General features: G+C 44.9%; 1 protein-coding gene across 4 annotated transcripts in view; it reads left to right on the top strand.

The window, feature by feature from the left end:
* GAB3 (GRB2 associated binding protein 3) overlaps positions 1-6,951 on the top strand; it is a 54,740-nt gene extending 47,789 nt beyond the window's left edge. For 3 of the 4 annotated variants that reach the window (XM_042824963.1, XM_042824962.1, XM_042824965.1), the window contains 3 exons: positions 334-436; positions 1,654-1,767; positions 2,594-6,951. In XM_042824963.1, coding sequence (XP_042680897.1) covers positions 334-436; positions 1,654-1,767; positions 2,594-2,710 — 334 coding nt within the window. In that variant the 3' untranslated portion in view covers positions 2,711-6,951. The remainder of the gene's footprint in view (positions 1-333; positions 437-1,653; positions 1,768-2,593) is intronic. The other variant, XM_042824964.1, reaches the window with a different exon arrangement.
* The last annotated feature ends 10,901 nt before the right edge of the window (positions 6,952-17,852 follow it).

Genomic DNA, 17,852 nt, shown 5'->3' with positions numbered 1-17,852 from the left:
GCGGGTAGCCGCACAACAAACTGCCCCACTGGCACTTGTTATCCAAACGAACGTTCTCTGTTTGTGCCCCTTGATGGAGGGGCTACAATATTTTATGCTTTCTGTCATAGCAGAGATGGTAAACATTCATTAAAAAATAAAATAAAATCAACCAAGACACTTACAAGATTATAACACTTTTTCCTGAACTAAGGAATATTTTTGGACATCCTTTCCATAAAGGCTGCAGCGTTAGTGAGAGTTTATTCACCATATGGACTGTGTCAGGCTTTGGCTTCATTTCAGAGCATCTGTAAGATGCTTCCTTAACCTCTCCTGTGTTTTTCTTCATAGCAATCGAATGAGCTTTATCTCACCAGAAAGAGACGGTATTAATTCAGCAAGAATATTTGCCAATTCAGTTTCCGGAGAAGAGGAAGAAAGTTACATTCATATGGTAATCTTCATTTTCACACAGCCATCCTTTGCTTTATTCTGTGCTGTCACACTGATGGAGAATGTAGAAGTTTGTTTTCTAAGAAAAAAATGTTGAGGAGGTTTGTCCTTTGCCTTCTGTTTTAACAAAAATGATGAAACGGTTTTAAACCAAAGACAGTGGGACCAATTTACAGAGAGATAAGGGGAGCCCTTCTTCTGCTCTGCAGAACTCAGCTGTTTGCCCACGAATGTTGCTGAGCAGTTCCAAGAGATCACAGGGATCAGCCATATTTACATGAGAACTCACTAAGGCAAAGGCAAATTAAATCTTTTCGCCTTTCAAAAGTGTGCCCTGCAAAATCTCCAAGGAAATGACAGAAAGCCGTTAGCGCACTTCCTAAAGAAACACACCAAATATTGTGCAGAAACAGAACGCCCATTGCAGTCTCCTATTGCTTCTGCTTTGGCTGGTGGCACTAACCCCACTTCCCATCCCACGAGAGAAGAACATCTGGCTTTGTGGCTTCCTTTTCTTCATTCACTCTCTAGCCATATCTTGCAAAAGACCAGAACCTCAGTTTCCTTTGAGTTTTGGGTAGAAATTCATCTCAAATCCCTCATTCTGAGCCACTGTTTACACATTTGGCTCCAGAGCTAAAGCCCGACAGCAAAGGCTCTTCAAATACATTGCAAAACTGACTACAGAAGACTTAAACAGTCATCTCAAATTTTAACCCACATCTTCACTAGATCATAACCTGCTCGAAAGTTCCAGGTGTAACTGCTCCCCTTTTGATTTTTCCAGTCAGTTAAAACTCTCCACGTGATGGCGATCGTCTGTTCATTCCCTGACGCTCTCAGTTGCTAGATTTGGAAGAGTTACCCCACGATGGTTCAGATGGCACCCCTGCAAACCTGAACCTTCCAGGGTCTTGGGGTGAGAAGCTGAGCTCCCTCCTGAGAATACTGTCTAAATCAGAATGAAATTCAGCATGATTTGCTTGCTTTGCTATAATTACCAGGAGGAAAAGGCACTCTCCATTCCCTCATGGCATGTGACAGCTAATCAGCAGTACCCTTCAGTTAGTCACCAGATGCACCTTTGGCACAGACTGCCCTGTGGGTGCTGGCTGTCCTTCTTTGTGCTGTCGAGAGAGCCTCTGCTTCCAAGGTTGTCCTGCTTCCTCCTGGGATCATATTTTACGAGCATTAAAAGTCTCTCTTCTTTCCTGACAGGAGCACAGACAGGCAACATCTCCATACAGTGGTGCTTTTCCATGGACAAGGAAATCTAACCTTGATTACTTAGCATTGGATTTTAATTCTGCTTCCCCATCCCCTGTACAGAAGGTATGAGTCCCTGCGAAGAACCCCAAACCTCCTCACTCTGTATCTACTGGGAGGAAAACAGGATCCAGAGCCTGCCAGGTGCCCTAGGGATGTGCAGCAGTGAGGGCTTGTGGGCAGGTTTGTTTGGTGCTTGCAGGATCTCTGCATGCTCTCCCATTTTCACTGTGTCTCCACAAACCCTTTCCTGCTAGTTTTCCCCCAAATCTCTTTGCAGTAACAACTTTACAGCCTATGATATATTCACCAGGTAAAACTGTACCATCTCTCATAACACAGCAAAATGTGCATCCTATTCTTGCATCTCTGAAAACATTATAATTTCTTTAGCAATGCTGAGAAAATGCAGTCCTTGTTCCAGAGAGCCTACAGCCTGCCCAGGTGATGAGCAGGTACCACTGCAACCAAAGAATACTGTGTGTTTGGGAAGTTTTGTGTCCCATACACCATTTTCCCTGTCAACTAGCACTGCTGGAGGCAAAAGACTTAGCCCACCGAAGCCTTTTTAAATGAAAACCATCCCTCTGGTTAGAGTGCAGGCAGGTTATCCCAGCAGCAGGACTGCTGGCTTGGGAGGATGGTAATCTGCATGAAAATAGCCCGGACAGCCATTTTCCTCACTCACATCTGGGCTGAGCATTAGGGTGGTGGATGGTTGACTGTAGCTCAGGCAGGCTGCAACACAACGCTTTTGTCAGCTGATGTCACTGCGAGCTTCAGGGTGAAGTGAGGCAAACAGAGAATAAGGGATAGCAGAAAATCGAGCCAGGTTTCACTAACATCTCGCCCTGAAATGAATGTAATATTTTTTTTCCCTTGTCTCTCACAGAAACCATTTCTTTCTGAGGAGCAGAGAGTGGACTATGTCCAGGTAGATGAACAGAAGACTCAGGCTTTACAGAACACTAAGCAGGAATGGACAGATGAGAGGCAATCAAAAGTTTAAAGGAAGAAGATTTGGATCTGGAGGAGGTGGTTTGTTTGCACTGGAACCATGATGTCAATGAAGCAGCTATCACAGAGTTCAAAGGCAGAGAGAGTGAAGAAGCTGCAAGATGCTTGCAGTCTCTGGAGGAGTGGCATTTTTACCAGAAATCTTTGATTTCATTTGGAAATAGTATGTTAAATGAGTGAGTGCTTCACTGATTGAAGTAATGCATTACTCTTGTTACTGCCCTTACTGGTAAGCTACATGGTACCATTTCTGGCATAACTCTGGGACGAGTCAGACACTTAATGTTAACAAATCCACTACAAGTTGCATTAATCTAGTTGGTCTTGTCTTTTCCCTCTGTTGTATCATTCCTAGTTGCTAAAGCTATTTTTTTATATTCCTTACAAACACTGTGGGTGCTCAGGCTGCCTGTGGCAGCAAGCATCTGACAGATATTGATGACTAATCTACTAAGGGCTAAAATACTGAAACAGTAAAAAGAACTTTTAAAATGTACAGCACTCAAGCAAAGAGAATTTTGGAACATATTTTTCCCCGGTGTTTAAAAGCTCTGACTCTGAGCTGTCAGAAGCTCAAAACAAGGCTATGTACTGATGGGTCTGGGACATGTGGGCATTGACCCTCTGGTTGATGACCATCGTGTTAAGTTTCTCTCTGCTGTGGCTTATTCTTGTCACCTCTTGCTCTGATTACTACTGATGTTTTCTTCGTGTCTTGAGGAGTGTCCTCAGCACAGCACAGCTGCTCCTCTAGCAGGAGACTGCTGACACGCAGCTCTCAGCTGGCTGAAAAATAGAAAGGGAAGCTGTGAGCCTGTTTCTGCAAGTCTTGGGAGGCCTGGCAAAGGATCAAGAATGCTTTCATTCAAACTGCAGAAGAAATGCAATTGGAATTGCTGGTAGCAATTGTCAAACTGATTGTTTCATCAGACTCACCCCAAAAAATGGAAAATTAAGAAATGCAGCTTGGTCTGTGAGAGGCTAGCAGGCCTGCTAGGAAACAACAGCACGGCATGAGGACCTCTGGGTTCAGGAAGCTTATCTACCTTGGGTCTTGTTAGGGACACTATCTCAGGATCATATATGTGTATAGTTTGACATATTTAACTGAAAAAGCTTGGCTGCAGTCTATTTTAAGATGGCATATAGCCACTGCAGAGCTGGCAGTTTGCAGTGCAGTGACCCACACCGGATTTGATCTTTGCTCATGCAGGTAAGTTCCACTGGCCATAGATGCCTGATCCTGCCAGCATGGAAGATTTCTTTGACAAAGCCAAGTCACTGGCCCCCTCGTGTGCCTGTTGTACCGCGTTATCGTCAGACCTACTCAAAATGCTGAGTGACCAAGCAGTGGCCATGGAAACATCATTGCAGACATCGCTGGCACTGAAGGTCCCTCCTTACTGCTCTCCCTCCACCCCTGGGCTCACCAGGTGGGCTGAGTTGCATGTCCTACAGGAAGGGGCTGCCTCAAAAGCAGAAATGCTGCTTTCCTCCTACCTCAAGACAGCTGAAGTGCTAGCAAGTCTTGCTGTTTACTTAGATCAAATGCAGAGTTGGGTACCTGGGTAACACCCTGCAAGAGCAGTGAGATTTGCCAGCACCTCTACTGACCCTGGGGCAAAGTGGGCAGCTGGTCTCATAGGCAGAAATTGTCCTGGGTTAGAGATGCTTAGAAAATTGGATTTATGCTCCAGGATGTTCCCTCTTCTCCCCTCCCAAAGCACTAAAATGAAAGTTGATGTCCAGAAAAGTTTCATAAAGAATCCAGGCTTTTCAGCATAAGATCTGGAGTAAAATTTAGTTTCTGAACCCTCTTTTTTTTTTTTTTGGTCCTAAACTAAACCCAATGCAGGCAAGTGCTGCACAGCCATGTCCCAAATGGGGCTGTGGGGATCCGCACCTCTGGGGGATGCAAGAAAGCGCAGCTCACAGGGCCATGCTCACAAGGACTTTGGCCTTTCAGCTCACACAAACTGCTGTCATAAAGCACACAAATGATAAAATGTCACTGAGAGCTTGCAAGGTATGCTGCAGTACAGAGTTAACACTCAGATGAGGTGTGTATTGTGGTAGGGGATCGTCACACTGAGGAGCCTTGTGAAGTACAGAAGGCATCTGTAAAGGACAAGATCAATTATGCTGAGCTTCTGCAGAGCCCAAATTGTGAAGCAATGGCATGCTAGCCTCTGATTCAGACTGCAGTAGCGTGCAAATCAGCTCATGTTCTACTGGAGCATTTCTTTTCATGCTGTCAGAAAATCTTCTAAAGTAGAAAAATACCAAGCTGTTGAGGACAACTGACAAGTTTGTTATTGTGGTTTGTTGTAAAACTGTTTAAACTTGGACAAAACTTGTCTACTGGGTCAGTCAGAAAGAGCAAGTTCTTCTGGTTCAGTTTTCTTAAAAAGACATAGAAGTTCAGCTTGGATGTGGCTGTCCTTCAGTCAGTCCCCCCTTAAACTTCTGCATGTCTCCTTTCTGCTCCCAGAGCTGTCTTGTCCCCATCAGATACAGCTTACTGGTTTCTAACTTTCACTTTTAAACTCAGAGTTAAGTTTGGGGTTATGTTCAGGCTTGTTATTTAAGGTCCGACTGCTCCGGAGCCCATGAGATGCATTCTTGTGCAAGTACAATATACTAAACAGGAGAATTAAAAAAAAATGGCAGAAGAAGTTTAAAAGCAGAACAGTCCTCCCCAAAGGCTTTTTTTTTTCTTCTCCCATGTAGTCAAATTCTGCAGTAATCCAAAGAGGGCAAAGAAAAGGAGAATGGCATGAGGATGACAAAAGCCAAGTCTTCTGCAGTCACCGCCATCACTGGGGACAGTCTAAAATGAAGCAGCAGCCCTGCTGTGGTCTGTCGGTGATGGACTTGGTGGCTGCTGGCAGCATCCCTGCATCCTGCTGGCAGGAGGGGAGATGCTGGAGGGAAAAGGAGCCAATGCTTGGTTCATTCTGCTCCTTGGCCAAAGGCAAACTGTAAAAGCACCTGGGAACTGAATCAGCCTTTGATGTGTCATGTCTGAAAATGCAATACAGGCAGGAGACCAGGCACACTCCTTGTAGCATCTTCTGTTTGCTGTAGGGCTATTGTTTTGTTATTTGTCTGTATTTCTTGGAGGGTATCAGGGGAGCTGGTGCAGAGGGAGGCTCTGCACCTTGATGAGCATGGGACAGCCAGCAGCCCCTTGTGAAGCTCGTGTCCCCTGGGGACCCAGCATTGCCCAGCTCAGGACCTATAGTGCCTTCTCCAGCATCCCTGGGGGTTCTCATTCAAAGTGGAGAGGAGCATTAAGCAGGCAGAGGGGGCTCGGTTTACTCAGCTGTGTTGCTCCATGGAGCTTGCTGATGCAGCTGATGGCATGACAAGGAGGACAGCAAGCTGAGCGGAGTCATTGCCTATGGCCAGTGGGCACAAAAACACCTGCCTGAAATAAATCCTGCAGATCATAAAGAGGTTAATCTGCTCTGAACTTCTTTCCTGAAGACAGCAGGAGTGCTTACTGGGAGTTGCACTCATTCCCAAGGCCTTTACTCAATTGGGAATTAATACAGCAGTTCTTCAGTCATTCACTGATCACGCAATGAGCAAAGAGCGTAGCAGGATCCAGGACTCTTTGTTTTTCGGACTGAACTGTGTTTTACATGTATAACTCCTTACTACAGGAGATGGCATTAAGTACCTTATTGTCGGATAGGAACACTTCACCTGAGAATGCTTACAGCCATTGAATTGGAGCCAGGTGGTTCCCACCAGCTCCCTTTGCCAAGGGCAGAGCCCGCGCTCCTCCGTCCCACTGATTGCATCACAGGTGTGGGTTTGGGAGTTGCATTAACTTTATGTGATTCAGTGGTTTAGTAATTCAAAGACCATCAGATGCTGTGATGAGAATGAAGCACAGGGCAATGCCTTCCTTTTGTTCCCCTGTTCCGGAAAAATTGCTCAGGTTAAAAAAAAAGAAACCCACCAAAATAGCAGACTTTTGTTGTTTCAAAGCCAGAATATTTTTTGTTCAAATAAAACTTACATCTCGTGCAAATGGAGCATTACACTTTTTTTGTGTCTGTAAATGTGTGGGGAAGCATTAAGCAGTCATCACTGTTGCCAGGGGGAAAGCCATTGACAGAGGGGAGGAGCTCTCCCTTCCTGATGTTTCGTTGTGATATTTGTTGTATATATTTGCACATTCAACCATGTATCCTTTTTTCTAATAAATTAATATAAAATGTAGCTGTGATCTTAAATTATTTTGATAAACAACAGGAAACTTACCTCATTTTTCATTTCATTTTCCATTTTCAGTCCCTTATTAAGCTGTGACTTGTTTGGATATAATGAGGATGCTCTTGGGTTTCTCATGCCTCTCTGCAAACTACTTTGGTGATTTTACAAAGTGCATTTGGTGAGGAAGAGACCAGCCCAAGGCCAGCACCAGCAGCAGAATGCCTCAGGGTCCATGGAGCCGTAGCCTTCTGCCACCAAGTAACAGGCTGGTTTTTGATGGCTCTTAAGATCTGTATTTCTCCATCAAACAGCACATGGAGCTCCTCTCCTGGCTGCTTTGGGCAGCCAGCACAGAGGGAGCTGGCTGTTACACAGTGACTGCAGTACCTGGGCTGGTGGCAGCAGCACTTCCAGCGTTCGTTCCTTATGAGCTGCCTGCCAGGGACTCAGCTCCGTCTGCACTCCTGCACTGCCCTTGCTCTGCCAAGAGTTTAGTAGGTTAATGCAGCCTGTTAAATCACTTTTTTTCGTGATAAATGCAAATGTTTTCCTTGCATATGTTTGTTGTTGTTGCACTTTGGATTGCATTCAAACATACTTCATGCTTTGCCCAAGAGCTGAGCTCCTGGGAGTGCCCGTGGCTGTGCTGCAATCTAGAGATGGTTGCTGTTGCCATTGCTGCTCTTATTTCTTCGCTTCCCTCCTCTCCCCATCTGGGCATCACAGAGCATGGGGAGACCTTCTCACTGTTCTGGCGTGGGATTTCCAGGCGCACGTTCACAAGGAGCACTGACACTTGTGCAGACTAAGAGAGACCGAGAGAGAAAGCCTCTAGAAGAGGAGCCTTGAGGTGCTCCCTTGCATAAAAACTTTGCTGCAAGTTCTTGAGCATGGAATTTAATTTCTGAAAGAGATGAAATCTGAGGGAGCATTCTTTCAGGCTACAAACTACTTCCTTAAGAGTGCTGGGCAAGCCCCGATGGACTGAAGCCAGCAAATACAGCTCCCAGAAGAGGACAAGGGCTTCCCAGCAGAAGGTGGATTTGGCTTTGGTGTGTGTTTTATATGTGAGGACGAGGCCATGAGCAGGGAGCAGGCAGCCTGTTTGCTGTGCAAAAGTAAGACGTCAGGGTTTTTAAGTTATTTTAAAAAATATTTTAAAAAATGAAGATTCATCATTTCTTTGGTTGAACTTCCTCTACAGATAGTCAGAAATCATCAGGAAGTGCCAGCTAAGGAAATCCTTCCCAAACTGCATGCTCAGCATAAGGAGCGCATGCACACAGACGGAGCGGCGAGGCGGGCTGCTGGGATCCCAGGCAAAGAGCTGGGTAATGCCACAGGGACAGCTTGAGCAAGGACTGCACGTGAAGTGAAGGGCAGGGAGACAAAGCAAAGAGGAACTGGGAGGTGAGGCACCGGGACATGCAAGAGGAGGGCAGCTGTTCATACAAAGTGTCATTCCTATAGATGAGACACTGCATAGAAACATAGCATATGTGAATAATCCCAAAATTCAGCTTCATAAAACTGAATGCTGAATTTTCATAAAATTATTATGAAAAATAATATTCATAAAACTATCTGCTTTGCATTATTCTGTTGCAGGTGTTTTTTTGTTTGTTTGTTTTGTTGGTTTTTTTTTTTTCTTTTTGCATTTTTAAGCTCTTTTTTTTTCATCATCCTGAGCTTTCTGCCTTGTGCTTCTCCATATAAAGCAGATCCAGTCTTTAGGGCTCAACTTCAGGGGCTCTTTGGCATCCCAGACAGCAAAACCCCAGCCCATGCTTGCAGCACTCAAAACAACTGTAACACAAATAAGGAAAATAACCTTTGCTGTCAGAAAAGTAAGTGATGTCCCAACCCTGAAAATACACATTTTTGGGGGTTATTTTTTCTGGTCCAGGGAGCAGCAGGCTCAAAGGGCCCCACAAGCTCCTCCAGCCTCTGAAAGGCACAGCAGATCCCACTGCACAGTTGTGAAGAGCCTTCCTGTGGCGACAGCTCTCAGTGTGCAGAGATCTTGGAACACGGGAACTGGTTTTCGTTTGATGGATACATAAGCTGTCACATTAGCCTGAAAGCCCTGTGCCAGCTCCTTTGCTGCATGAATGAGAAGGAAATCACATCCTGCTGCTGGCTTCTTCTCCCCCTCTAAGCACCTGGGTCTCTTCCTTGCACATGCACAGGGAAACCTGCAGCCTCAGGAGGAGGCAAAAGGAATCAAGGTCAGCTGAGAGACTGCCTACAGACACTATCTCAGCAGCCAGCGAGAGATGTGCTCAGTAACGTCAGCCCAGTGTTGAGCAACCTGTTTGTCACAGTAGCCCAACTGCTTTCCGGGACACTGCCCGCTTCCCCTCGTGCAATCCATCAGGGTACAAAGGGCCAAGGCTGGGGCAGGCACTGAGTTCCTGGTCCCAGATTGAGGCCATTCCAGGCAAAAGCAAGCCCTGCTGGGTTTTAGAAAACCACCTTGGGAACTGTCACAGGACCCAGCCAGCACAGAGAGCTGGCATTGGGGTGGCCGTGCCTCACCCCTTACCCAGACCTGCCTACATGCTGCATATGGGATTTACTTTGCAGCCCCTGTTCTTGTTCTCACTATCACTCTTCCACTCTCACACAAGCAGACAAATGTCCGCACTAATCACATTTTCACCCAGTGGCATGTAGGCTTTTGTGGTCTTTGGGCTTTTTCCAAAGCACCCAGTGTAGGGTGATGCCAAGAGTGCAGGGTGATGAGATTAGCCCAACACAGATAATCTGAAGTTGCACACAGCCCCTTGACCTGCCCTGGTGCAGCAGCAGGCAGCACAGCCTAACTTGGGGTGCAGTTAACATGAGCAGGAGTCAGATCTCAGAAACGTGTGAAAACCTACTGCAGGGCTTTTAGCAGCCAGGCCCAAGCGGCCTGCGAAGACACAGTGCTCACTCAGTACCCCAGCTTACCTGTGCTCCAGTGGTAGGAAAGAGAGGTGTGACAAAAGAGGATCTGTAACCAAGAAACAGGCAATGAATGAATTGAACCCTAGGAAAAGCTTTAGTGGGATGCATGTCTTGTTAGCCACTGGGAAAGCCATGCTTCAGGCCAGGTTTCTTCCTCATGTGGATTCCCTGGTGATTAACACTGTGTGAGCTCCCATTGAGCTTTTCCTGTGTTTAGGACGTTCATAAAGGATAGTTTATCCTTTCAAACTTACAAACAGCAGAGCAATGCTGCAACCTTAGAGAATCCAGCCTGACAAAGACACAAACCCACAGAAGTTATTACTGATCAATCTCTCAGTTCTACCATCATTTTCCCATAAGAACAGATGAAAGAAAGAGAGAGGACTGGCAGGTATAGCACACAGCAGCTCAGGCTCCCACCCTTCATTTGCCTCCAGGTGCTCTGTGAGCCCCTCATTCCACCAAAGTTCCTGGTCTTGCCAGTACTTAATTGAGTTAATTTTCCATTCTCTAAAAAATCCATCTCCTTGGCAATTTTGAATCCAGGTAGTTGCAATGGCATTGACTTCTTGTTTCATCAACAATGACAGGAAATTAAAATAAGCAGTTTGGCTTCAAACACTTGTAACTCTCTACCATGTACAACCACTTCAATGTCTTCCTCTCTACCATGTACAACCACTTCAATATCTTCCTCTCAGAATCATCAGAGGTTGGTGAGCACCTAGTAACAGCGAGATGCCTCGAGGGCATTCACGAGTGCCTGAGTTCATTTATCCATGACTTCTTTATTTTTTTTGACACTCTAGATAATACGTGCTGGTTTGCCCTTATCTTCTGTTTTCCTGCACAATGAAGGAATTTTATGTGTTATGAGATTTTCCTTTATAGACTTCTCCAGCTTTGTCCCTATTCATTCATGCTTAGCCAAATGCCTCATACATAGCCATCATTCTTCATTTTCATTCATTTATTTGGCATGCAAATAATGCCCTCAGGACTGTAATTTCCAGGACTGCTTTAAGCTCATTTTGATGCAAGATTTTTTGTTACTGTCAGTTTTATACGTGTCTGAAGGCTCTGCTGTTGGTTCCTTCATCTGTTGTCATGGTGGCAGCCCCACAATGCAATCAGTGCCACAGCCCCATATCCTTCTGTAAAGCAGGTACACACCACTTCCCTGGTGGCAGTGGAGACATCTCAGATGCTCTTCGGCCCAATACAACAACTGGTGTAATCTTATTAGCTGATGAATTTAGCTGTCTTTGTTCTCTGGATTTATTACATCTGTGGTTAAAATGGCCAGTGTCAGAGCAGAACACAGGGACTGGTCCTGACCAAGGGTTCTCCAAACTTCACTCCTTACTTCCAAGCATGTCCAGAAAGCAAACGCACACTCAAAATACTGGTTTCACTGGCCAAAACAAGAGTCTACCAAAAACCACAGGCTGCTTTAAAGGATAAATTGCATTTCTGCCCTTTTTCTCTGAAAGACAACTTTGGTTATTCCACTCTGAAAATCAGACCCTTTGAAACCATGGTGTCCAACTGGCTTCAGGCTGACAGGAATGGTTTGCAAGCCACTGCAGCAAGCATCCCCCTCTCCTCTTTGGAAAGGTGTTTGAAAATTCCCTATTTACAGCCAAATCAGCCCCAGACATATGGCTGCAGCACCTGCACTTGTGCGATGCTGTTAGCTAAGTTCCCCAAATTGCCTCTTGCAGAGAGGCTCCCTGAAATGAGTGTTGGGGTGATGGGAAGAGAATGGACTGAGAAATGCATCAGCCAGCTGTCAGCCCCATACCCCTGAAATATGTGGAGGAGGGCTAGCAAAGCTATTTTCTCAGGTAGCAATTACTTTTTATTAGGTGTCAGGTAATGCTGGCAGTGACTGTCATAATCACAGCTACTCACATGTATACATACAGCAAACAAACAGCTCATCCTGGGAGAGCTCCAAAGCCGAGGCAGAGCTCCAGACCCCTGCCATTACACCAGGACTAATCCTTGAGCCTGAACATCAGATCCTGAACTAGAAGGAGCCTCCTAGATCAGCTTCTGCTTTTCTGAACTGATGAGCTATTATTAAACTCATAATGTAACTGACCAAACTGCAACATGTTAGTATATACATAATACATATTATATAATATAAATATATATATAAAGCAGCATTTACTTCATATTGTAACATTTATTTTGACTTCTCTTTAAAAAAAAACGCACACATTAATTTGTGTTTTCAAGGAGAGAAGGCAAAGGGCATAGATCGTTTCTTGTTTTTCTTCTCTTTCTTTTCTTCTTTTTCTATTCAAAGTCAGCAATTTCAAAGTTCAACCCTCAGTGGCAGCTTGGAAGGCAGAAGTTGGAGACAGCCTGGGGAGAAGGGCTGCCAGCTCCAAGCACCAGCGCTTCCCCATTCCACTTGTGTCCACAGGAGCTTCGGGAAGGAAGAGGCAGAGGAAGCATGACTTGCTCTCATGTGACAGAAGATGAGAAAATTAAAGAGTGGCTTATACCAAACATTGCTGAGCACAGAGTTCGTATTTCTAGAGCACTTTGGAAAGGGGCTTAAAGGCCCTGTGATGGTGTCCAGTTCTGGACATCTTGCAGTGTTAAAACCAGCCCTGAAGCAAACTTGATCACAACTCAGGGTCTCTTCATTGTCCTGGAGAATCAAAGAGGATTAGCACAGGAGGGCTTGCTGTGAACGCTGAGCACGGCTGGACTTCCCCAAGGTGTTGGGGTCATTCTGAGTGCTGGAGCAGGCTGTGGTGGGACAGGTGTCCTCTTAAAAGGCTCCAAACTGCCCTTGGCATGGCTGACTGCCGTGTAGCTATGACTCTTGATGTCAAGCTTTTTAGCGAAAGCAAGCTTTAGCTTTGGAACCTGGAAGCAGCTCTCTTTTGGACTTCAGAGAAACACACTTACACGAGGTGTTGAAGCTGTTTTCCCTTGTGTTTTCAAGAAATACACTTTTCTCATGGCACTCCTAGATCTGTGCTACTTTTTCTGGGAGTAAACACATCCCAACCAATTTTTCTGTTGCTGTTTTCAGGCAATATCCATTTGCAACTTCGTATGTCTCTGAAACTTAATTGTCACTGAAACCCAGAAGCAAGTAGATCTGCTGCAGATTTACATAAAAGTAAGCATGCTCCATCTGAAATGACCTTTTATGGTTTACTTGCTCAGAAAACGTTTCTCTTTCCACCCCTTATACGATTCCACTTTGTACATCACTTCTGTCCTTCCACACAGAAAATGAGCTGTGGATTGCACTCCTCAGCACTGACCACCTTTTTGCATCTTCACCCTCTTCCTTGTTTCATTACTCTTACACTACATTTTTTAAATTAAGTTTGTGTCTTAAAGAGTTGCTTATTCAGGTCTGTCTTTCCCTGGAATCCTCCCTGATCCTTCACTACAAAAAACAACTGACATAAAAATGAGTCCAGGTTCCAGCCAGGCAGTTTCTATGATAAATTCTCGATCTGATCTGTTGATGTTTTGCAGTTATGCAAGCTTTGGAAGAATTTAGCCTTCCCAGTTACGTACCTGAACCTCTTATTCATATTTTACAATACAGACAGAGGGAAATGAAGACTTTTTAAAAAGATTGGCAGAATATCACACCCATCAATCCAAGCTGGACTACAGTGCAGCATTTTTTTCTTTCATGTCTCAGCTCGGGGAAGAATTAGTCATCTAACAGGCTGAAGTTCTCATTTTGGTTTCAGACTCTTTAGATGATGCTCATGTCTCATTTCTCTCTTAAAGACCTTTGAAGCCAACACCCAATCTCAACTGAACCTTGGAGGTGTAATGATCCCACAGATGCTCTACTTTTATGAAATTACTGGAAAACAAGCAGCCAAGCAGCAAGGATTACCAGTTCCTCTGCAGAGAGAACGGCTGCAGCAGGAATTCTCCTCTTATCGGCTGTCAGCATGCTCAGGCAGGAAACCATCTGGGAGCCTCCATGGCAGAAGCGAGGAAACCAGGCTCTGCTACTTCTGCTGCTTGTAAAGTTGCATTTCCTTCCCTTGTGGGCAGGAGTGGAAGCAAGGCGTATTTCAGACACATCAGTGTCCGAATCTCTGTGAGAAGCAACTCCACTTGCAGCTTATGTGTCTGTGGGAGTGCTTTGCTGTCCTTCAGGAAAGAAGCTAACTGCAGCTGTTCATTTGATTCTGTCAGACTCAAATTGAGATTGAACAAGTCCCATTACACTTAGTGTCATATTTTTGAGATCAGAATCACACTATTTACAAAAAAAGTATTTTGTTGACATTTTTGTCTCATCTACATCTAGCAAAACAGCAGCCACCATTAAGGTGCATTCTGCAATAGTTTGGATTCCATGCTGCTAAGCAGATGGTATTTATTGACAAACCTACCTCTAGACTGCTTATTCTTGGGGCTGTAGGTGCAGCCAGACTGAAGCATATTCACTGCTCATTATGAAAATGTTCTTTATACCAGAAAACAACCTGTGTCATATGGTTACAGCAGACGTCCAGAAACATCCCATCTCTCTGACACCACCACCTCCCCAAAACTGCTTATTTGTTGCCACATGTAGACTGTGTTTCCTGGCTCCTTTCTTCAGAAGCCCTCCTTGTGCACCTTGCAGTAAACAACAGCAAAATTCATCAATCAAGATGGAAAACAGACATATTTCCAGTTTTAAATCTTCACAAATGTGAACTTAAGTCCACAGGCACAGGAAGAGTGTCTAGGACAGGACATTTGCTAATGAGCAAAATTGTATCATGTACAGCTTTCACATTAATGAGACTGAGGCAAGAAGCATTATAAAGAAGTACGGATTTGGTGCAAACTCAGGAGCTGCCAGCTACTTCATGTAAAGTAAAGTGTGTTGTCCTCCTGGTTGCAGTCTGCCACAAGCACAGGTGCAGAGACAAGCAGACCAGTCTGAATGGTTTCTGCAGAAACACACTGCAGAGCCAGTAGGTGAGGTGAGAGGGAAACATCAGTGCTAAAATCATTCACGTTTTCCTGTCTCCTCAGGACTGATGATGCACTCAGCACTGGCAAACCAAGGAGAGGTGGGTACGGCCCCACTCCATCACTCCTTATTTGCATACCTCCCAATTAGATTTCTATTCAGTGATTTAAGCATCTTTCATGGTGTCATGGCACAACCCTCTGTAAATATGTCTGTAATTGAGGGTGATGAATGCACCTTGTCACTCCACCCTAGGAGGTGGTGGCTGAGACTTCTTCATTCTTGTCTCTTTCAAAGGGTACAGAATTTCACCCAGATGCACCTGTTATAAAGTTCTGCATTTCATCAAAAATGTAGATGTGTATCTCAAGATTGCTGACATCCTATTGATTGGCTTGTCACTGATTTCTTCACCTTCACACCAACATGAATCCCTTTTTGCCTAGAGACAGTGGGAACTGCAGGATGTAAGAGGTGGCAGAGTGCAACATCTCAGAAGTGCAAATACCAAATTCCTCCAAATTATTTTTATTATTTATCAAGCACTTTTGTATTATTGTAAGTATTTTCTCGCATATCTAAAAACATACGTACCTGGAAAACAGGTGGTTCTACAAGTACCTGCTTTCCTTATGTATATAAATTACCTTGCATAGCAGAATAACTTCAGTGTCACAAAGAAAGCAGCTTCTGATAGATGTTTTAGCCAATGTAGATACTTACAAAAATTCTTTCCCAAGTGAGTACTCTGACATTATATACAATGTGTACTAATACCTCTGAGTTTCCTTCTGTCAGGCTAGCTTGGTCTTCTTGACCACAGCATTTCCATGAAACTTGCAAGAATAACAATACGTGTGATTTTTGCCCTTCTGTTAAACATTGCCAAAATTCACTAACATATCAGTTGTCTCAAAAGATACCTTACCTGCACAAATTTTGCTCTTTCTGGAAAATGTGAATAACCCTGTATTGACAGTGGATACGAATAACACAGATTGCCTAATAAACCAGGAAAAAACTGACTAGTATTTCCTATCTGCTGCTATTCCTATCTGATGTTCTATGAGTAGGTCATGGGCAGAAGTTCACACTGAAGGTCGGGATCTTCAGTGACCCACACTGAGTGCAGAATGGGCCATATTTGGAGTAAGCTAGTGAGTTCAGGATAAAATTTGAGCTCCATAGAATCCATAGAATCATAGAATAATTGAGGCAGGAAAAGACTTCCGAGATCATCTAGTCCAACCATCCACCTACCACCAATATTTCCCCACTAAACGACATCCCTTATTGCCAGATCTAAATGTTATTTACTAGACATAGTTGGGCCTGGCTAGTAAACTGAGTACAGACAGAAATACAGCTGTGTAGCCAATGGGACTCACTGGACTCCAGTACTTACTAGAAATTCAGGCTTACTGAAACAGAACAATACAGGAAATTGCCTGTTGGGGGTGGAGGTAGCACAGAATAGCTGCTGTGCTTCAGCTCACACCCTCACTTATTTCGAAACAACTTCCCTGTTTAGACAAGCCCTAAGAGATTGAGACATTTATAATGAGTATTTAATCTTTCCATCTCTTATTTTCTTACTGTTTTGATGTTTTCTTAGACTTTGAAAAGTCAAAATGATTTTTTCCAGAAACTATAAGCCTCAAGGCAAAAATAAGGCAGCTATAAATCGACCGTTGCCAGTGGGAATAAAACGTTTATAACTTTTTCCAGCACAGGAAATGTTCAATGTCTTTACAGCAGTGACCATGTTTTAATGCATTTATGCCCTTAGGGTTATAGAAATCCTCCATTCACAAATTTATCCACTGCAGATCCTAAGGCTGTTAATATTTCTACCATGCCATAATGCTTTTCGGTAGTATCATCATCATGTGCATGTTGTGAAGGACAAATGGCTGCTTGTTTTTTAGATGAAATCAAATCCAAAGACACTGACTGAGAATGCAGCACCTGAAGCAGCAGGAATGCCTCTTCCAAATTCTCCTTAGGAGCGGAGTGCAATGCAAGGGGTCCTCGCCAAGTGCTCGAGGCATGACAGAAAAACATTTAATGATTTGTACAGCAGCAGCGAAACTTCCTCATTGTCCCTCAGGGAAATACTGTCTTTGGAAACCATAACGCTAGGAGAGTAATGATAATATCACAACAGTGATTTAGAGGGACATGAGGAGCAGCTCAGAATACTGGAATTGAGCATTTGCTTTCTGTGCTGGGTGCCTTTTTCATCATAAATTGACTTTTTCTTTTTTCCTCAAGCAGTACCTCAGTGATGTTCAGTTTGGAGTAACGTGCCCTCGTGTTATTGATACAATTGGACTCTGGTGTGAAAGAGAAATTCCTCATTTTGGACTGAAGCCCCACACTCATTCACAAAGTGTGCGCACAGACAAAGGAGCAAGTCCTATCAGAGTTACTGCAGAAGTCCTTTTCTCTCACTCCTCTTACTTCAGGGACTGCCGTCATTTCTGAGGGCAAGGAGACAAGACAGCTTCTTGAGGAATGTTTCGAAAATGAAGCCGGGATGCCTCGTGTGAGCGAGCCCAGTCCCAGCAGCAGGACGGCCGAGCCCCAGGCACGGGGCAGCTCTGCTCGGCTGTGACGCTGCTCAAACTGCCGTCCTATTGCAGCCCACCGACAAGGTGGTTAGCTGGAAGGTAACGAGGAGGTGGGAGGGCAGCAAGGACAGCAGCACGGACGGAGCTGCTGCTGAGGGACAGAGCCTGAGGAGCAGGCCCGGCGTCCCAGCCCGCCGGCAAGGTGCGGCCACCGGAGGATGCGTGGTCGGAGCCCTGGTCCAGCTGACACGGCGGCCCTGTGGCGGAAACCGCTGCCACGCTTGGCACGAGCTGCGCAGCGCTCGTTTGCTCTCAGCTGAACGACGAACGGAGCACAGCACAGCGAACCGGCGCTCCTCACCCCACGGGCAGAACCCGCCTCACGAGAAGCAGCGGAAAAAAGCGTTGTG

This window comes from Centrocercus urophasianus, unplaced genomic scaffold (genome assembly GCF_019232065.1).
Source record: "Centrocercus urophasianus isolate 14NV4802_14NV808 unplaced genomic scaffold, USGS_Curo_1.0 seq_24, whole genome shotgun sequence".
In the NCBI taxonomy this organism is placed as follows: Eukaryota; Metazoa; Chordata; class Aves; order Galliformes; family Phasianidae; genus Centrocercus; species Centrocercus urophasianus.
The sequence above is the reverse complement of the archived record's forward strand: the minus strand, read 5'-3'. Positions and strand labels throughout refer to the sequence as shown.